General features: G+C 37.3%; 1 protein-coding gene across 1 annotated transcript; it reads right to left on the bottom strand.

Moving 5' to 3' along the window:
- Nucleotides 1-927: 927 nt before the first annotated feature.
- LOC137715732 (E3 ubiquitin-protein ligase RDUF1-like) lies at nucleotides 928-2,161 on the bottom strand. The gene has a single exon (XM_068455075.1). The coding sequence runs from the start codon at nucleotides 2,087-2,089 to the stop codon at nucleotides 989-991; it is 1,101 nt and encodes a 366-aa protein (XP_068311176.1). The 5' UTR covers nucleotides 2,090-2,161; the 3' UTR covers nucleotides 928-988.
- Between the last annotated feature and the right edge of the window lie 3,839 nt (nucleotides 2,162-6,000).

Here is a 6,000-nt window from a genome sequence, read left to right as displayed (position 1 = left end):
CAAGTCCTTTTATTTTATTTCTTTTTCAAAGGGTAAATATATGGGAACTTTAACTAAAAACTCAATGTACTGTTTACTTTAACGAAAAAACACATTTTTACACTAAAAAGTCAATTCTAGTACTATTCATTTTACTCTTTATTTTGTCCTTATCTTTAAAATTCAAAGTTTTCATCCCCTTTTCATTAGTTTCCTTAAATATATTACCAATAAGCAGCAATTACAGACATTAAGGTCCAGATACAAAGTTAGCACGAGAGAAAAAAGGACCATTAAACACAAAAGGGCCCCAAGTCAACTGCTTTGAAGCGCAACACACAGAAAACACTAAACAGTGAATCCCTAGAGAAGCTCCAGTCTCTGTAGCTACTGCCTCCGCCGCATTGCTAAGGCTCTACGCCACGATCAACACACTCCGTCACTGCCTTGACTGCCTACGATTCCACCAGCACAAACCCTATTGTTGAGTAAAAGATTGTTGAGTAAAAGAAAGGTCGCAGCATCCTCCTAGGACCACCATAACAATGATTGTCGCCACAAGACATAGAAGTCCACAAGAAGAAAGATCCCATGGGCAACATCACCAACGGGAATGACCAACAAGGGCCAACAATGACCAACAAGGGCCAACAAGGCTTGTGGTGTGAACACACAAGCCGAAGCTCTACACATTCTCCCTAAATTTCGCAACAAATCGCGTAGAACACAAACTGTAATCGATCGAACTTGTAAATGAATGCAAAATTACACAGTTAATTAAGAATTAAATTTCAAATTCTATAATCTTCATAACACGCAGAACCAAAGATGCTTTGCTACAAATTGAGCCAATTTTATACTACTTTTTTATGAACACAGAACCCCAAACCGGCAAACCTGAAAGTTCTTCGAAACTCAGCTATAATAATAAAAGTATTTACACTGATGTATATTTTAATAAATTAATAAACCAAAAAAAATAAAAAATGAAGCCAAAACTGTGGTCTTTCTAATCATCCAACACCCACGCCCTCCGACGACGGTGTACGAACCGCCCAAACACCGAACTTGACTGACTTCTAGTCAAACCCGGCCCGGATTCAGATTCCGACCCGGACCTCGAAGATGATGAATCGGAACGTAAACGCCCCCAGAACGAAGCTATATTACGAAAAGCACTCCGAAACCCGCGACTTTCGCTCCCTCTACTCCTCGATGCCCATAATACCCTTCTTGGAGCCCCGTTTCCATTGAAACCGCCGTCCATTTCCGTATACACAACCGGTAATTCCCTCTCGCCGGGTCTTCTGCCGCCGGAGAATCTCCCCACGGCAAATCCTCCGCCGGGTAATCTCCAGATAGTCAAACCCATCGTCTCTTCCTCGAGACCCGGATCCGAATTACGGTTGTTTTGGTCAGCGGGCAGCTCGTGTCGACAAACCGGGCACGAGTTACGCATTGAGAGCCAGGGGAGGATACAATCCGGGTGGTATATGTGCTTGCACGGCATTTCTCGGGCCTCCGACCCGAGTTCGAACGCTTCTTTGCAAACGGCGCAGTGCGAGTCCGACCCGACGTGGGAATCGGCGATTTGAATAACGGGCATAGATTCCACGGCGGATTTAGACGCAGGCGGGTTTTCAGGTCGGCCCAAACCGTTGATTTCAATCTGGGAGAGCTGTTCAAGTAAGCGGTCGAAGCCCGAACCCATTAAAAGCTCGGACATGGTGGGCGGAAGTGGTCGTAGCCCCGACCCCGCGGCGTCATTATAGTAGAGTTCGAATGTGTTGGACTCGGTATCGGCCTCGGTGCCACGTAAGACGATGACCGGGTTGAATAGAGAAGACCGGTCGCCGGAGGCCCGTCGTACCCGGCGGGAGGTCGGAATCGGGTTTTGGCCCCGTTCTTCCTCGTGGCGGTAGGAGGACGGGAATCTACGGCGGAGATGGTTCGGCTGCGGTAGCGGCTGTGGCATCGTCTCGATCTCCTCGAGGAAGCCGGTTTCGCAGTGGGGGCACAAGAGGGCGGAGTCCAGAGCAAACACGCGGACGAAGCGAGTGCATCTGTAACACCAATACGACGTCGTCGGTGGCGGTGAAGGCATGGCCATGGAGGTTTAGAGATCTGATGGGGAAGAGAGAGAAAGAGTTCTAGTGAGAGAGGGAGAATGAGAAATGAAAGGTGGAAGGGAAGAAGAAGAGCATTTTATTGAGGTACGCGTGGGATGGTGGAAAAGGACGAAATAGGGTTCGTTGCGTGGCGCGTGGAGTCACGGCACTGATTAAGTGAATAAACCACATAATTTGGGTTTTTAGTCCATTAGGAAGGTATTAAGACAATAATTAAGAGTAAATATCATTAAACACAACTGCTCCACTATTATAATTTTTATGATTTTTCCAAGTTGGAAAGAATATGAATTACCTTAAATTTTTAAATAGTTATTTAGCCGTATTTGTTTTATTCTTATTCTCAAATTTTCTATAAGTTGTTATTGAAAATAAATGACAAAAAACAAAAACACGTGCACCGATTACCTTTGAGTGAAATAGCAGCTATACAAGCGTTACTGAGGATTAGGAAAATGAATTTGAGACCTTGAGTGCATGAGTTCTATTCGCTTAACCAACTACGCCTCAAACTACAACTCTTTTATTAATTTTAGTTTAGTTATTAAGACTTTGTTTTTCAACACTATTTTTTCCTATCTCTCTTCATTAGAAAAAAAAAATTATCACGAGATGAGATAATAAAAACACTATAGAAACTTTCAATAGGTTAAAATCTTGATTTTGTCAAACAAATAAAAAGGTTAGACCTTCTACATATATAATTTTTTTTTTTGAAAGAACTATTATCATTAAATTTGACTGGAAACATTTACATCATAAACCAAAGCATTAAACAACCACTCTGACTCAAAACAATTCCACGTATGGAAGTCACCCTCTCGCGAGACAAAAGAAGCTACTAGATGTGCAGCCCTATTACAAACACAAGGAGTAAAACTAAATTCTAATGACCTTCTATATATATTAATTGAGCTTGGATTTGAAAATCAAAAACAAACATGAAGAATTTTGAGGAGAACAACCAGGAAGAATTAATAGTATGTTCTCCTTTTCTTTGTTGGAAAAAATAATTTTCTCTTTTAGTTAAATAAGAGTACCTTAAACAAAAATACTAAAAAATAATTAAATAATTTTTTAGTACTTTTATTTTTATTTTATATGGATTAAGAAATTTCTTGTAAGCTACCATAAAAGTGTCAAGAGTCCAAGTGGGTAAATTCAAAAGAGAAATAGACATGTGATTAAATTTATAAAGTTGAAATATGAACATAACGAGAAATTAAGGGGGGTTGGCTGGCGCGTAGGTGCGAGACGTTGACTTAACACGTGGGACGCCGAGTTTGAAATTTAAATTGGTGTGGCCAGTTTTCGGCAGGAAGATTCCGAAACCAAGGCAAAGGCGCGTCGGGGGTTGCCTTCACTCGTCTACGAAGACCACATCAAATCTGTGGACTCCATGAGATTGGGTCCCACTCCTTCTGTCCAATTATACTATTTTTAAATTTTATTTTATTTTTTAAATTAGGTGTTGAGTAGAAATTCAATATTTTATTCACTAGAGTATTAAATCATATACAAATAGATAATGTTTAACGATATTTCTCTTTGCTTGTAAATTTTAAGTTTTAAGTTTGGCTGCGACAAGTGGCGAATTCGATATTATTATGGATGGCGACTTTCTTAGGTGCTTCATTGTATTTGTTATTCTATGTGTTTTAACAGCTAATTTTTTTGTTAAAAAATACAAAAATCAAAAGCTGGTTTATTGAGTGACTTATGGATTGTTTGAGAAGTGCTTTAAAAAAAAGGGTTTTTAAAAGTCAATCTTCAGTAAAAAACAATTTAATCTTGGAAAAACATTTCAAGTGTTTTGAAATCCAAAAATATTTCATATAAAAGCTTTTATTAAGGAAAAATAATGAAAATGACTTGAAAAGTTTTAGTTTTAATAAAAAAATCATGTTATAAGTTTTGTTTAATGATTAGTACAAGACTCGTATTAAAGTAGTCCAACCAAAAATTGTCCAACTATAATAAATTACGATTTGTCGATTTTACCCCTAACTTTTTAGGTTGAGTTCCAAATTTTTGTCGTTAATTGAATTCATCGTTGTTTTGCAGACCTTCTTCTTTTTCTTTAAAACAAAAATAGAGATCCTCATGTTATTTAATTTATATTTTGTATTATTTTGTTAAAATGTAATCGTCGTTATTATTCATAGTGTATTCGAGGTACTATTTTTCAATTTTGCTTCGTCAATGGAGTCCATCGTCTGTTTCTCCAGAAAATAAATTTGAGATCTGCATGTTATTCAATAATAACGACGGGTCACTATTTCTAGACTATAAAAATAAATTGTTTCTGGATTTTAAGTAACAATGTTTCTGGAATCTAAGTTATTGTTTCTGGAATCTAAATCACTGTTTATGGATCCAAATGAAATAAACACATTGTTTCTTAAATGTAAGCAAGAAAAGAAATAGTGAAATTCACTGTATTTGGATTCAAAGCAAAATAAACATCATGTTTCTTAAATATAATCAACTGATGCATGAAAGAAAAGAAACAATCAAAGGTTAAAACATAGATTGTTTCTGAAATCTAAGTCACTGTTTCTGGATTTTGGTTCTTTTATTTCCAAATACAGTGTTTGTTTGTGCACAGATAAAGCAAACACTATATCTGATTTTTTTTTTCCAGAAATAGTGATATGTTTTGGGTTCTCCATAAACAGTTTTATGTTTTGGTTCTTTTTTTTTTCAGACACTTTTTTGTCAGTTTTTGTCATTAAACTTTTTTAAACTTGTTTCGGTGACTTTGTTCCGATGAATGCTTCCTTTTTCAACTTTGATTTGGTTGATTTTGAAATGGGGGAATTCAATTTGATAGGAAGACATGGAGTTATTATGGCGGTTTCGTGCTGGGTTGAGGTTGGTGAAGAGTCATGTCAATATCGAATCATTTAGGGGTATTTACGGAAGTGTAGATTTGTAGCGGGTTGGGCTTGTATGTTTGACCCGTGGACAATAGTTTTGGATGGTTTTTTTTATTAAACTTTGAGCCACTTTGGTTAAATAACATTTTAGGATGGTTTTTGGTTAAATATTTGTTGGCACAAGCCATTTTCATTAAAACTCCTTTTTTATTATTTGACAGCATTTCCCAAACGAGCCATTAGTTTCATTGGTGACCTTCCTTAGAAATTTAGAATATAACCTTTTTTTTTCAAACAAACGATATAATCTACACTAAGGGGATAAGGGAATGGGCTACATCTCACACTGGGCTAGCCATAATATAAATTTCGATTTTGGCAAGAATTGAACCTAACACCTCTTACTTACATGTAAAGAGGAATACTGCTAGACTGTAATACTAAGTGGTAAAATATAACCCTTTTTTCATCTTTTGCATGTGGTCTAATATCCTAGTGGATATGATGTTGAGTTTCTATCAATGCGTTCTGAGTTCGAAACTCTCCCTCCTAAATTATTGTAAGAGTTATGAACTCTCCCCCTTCCCCTTAATAATAATAGTTTTTTTTAAAATACAGAGTAAGAAAGAACAGGAGAGAGACAAGAAAGAAAGTGAAGGAGAAATTAAGGTGTCTTTTCCTTTTCATTACATCAAAAAAGTCTGTCTAATTACATATTGACCCAGAAGTGAACAACTACATAATAAATAATGGGGTGTGATATCCACACACCCCATTTTACTTCTTACAAATCCTTCTAATTTTTTACCGTTAGATCGGATGGATTGAAGAAAATCAACGGACAGAAATGAACAAAGGGTGTGTGGATAGCACACCCCTAAATAATATTTACAACTAGGGGTGCAACTTGGGCGGGTTGGAATGTCAACTCAATCCTAGCCCTTTACAATTCGGGCTAGGGTTCGAGTTGGGTTTCATTCGAGTTCATTTGGGCTCGGGTTTAATTGGGTTAA

The sequence above is a fragment of the Pyrus communis genome, chromosome 14, assembly GCF_963583255.1.
Source record: "Pyrus communis chromosome 14, drPyrComm1.1, whole genome shotgun sequence".
Classification (NCBI taxonomy): domain Eukaryota; kingdom Viridiplantae; phylum Streptophyta; class Magnoliopsida; order Rosales; family Rosaceae; genus Pyrus; species Pyrus communis.
The sequence above is the reverse complement of the archived record's forward strand: the minus strand, read 5'-3'. Positions and strand labels throughout refer to the sequence as shown.

What these genes read in the sequence shown, in the direction of transcription:
- LOC137715732 (XM_068455075.1), bottom strand. Translation starts at nt 2,089, where the DNA reads ATGGCCATGCCTTCACCGCCACCGACGACGTCGTATTGGTGTTACAGA.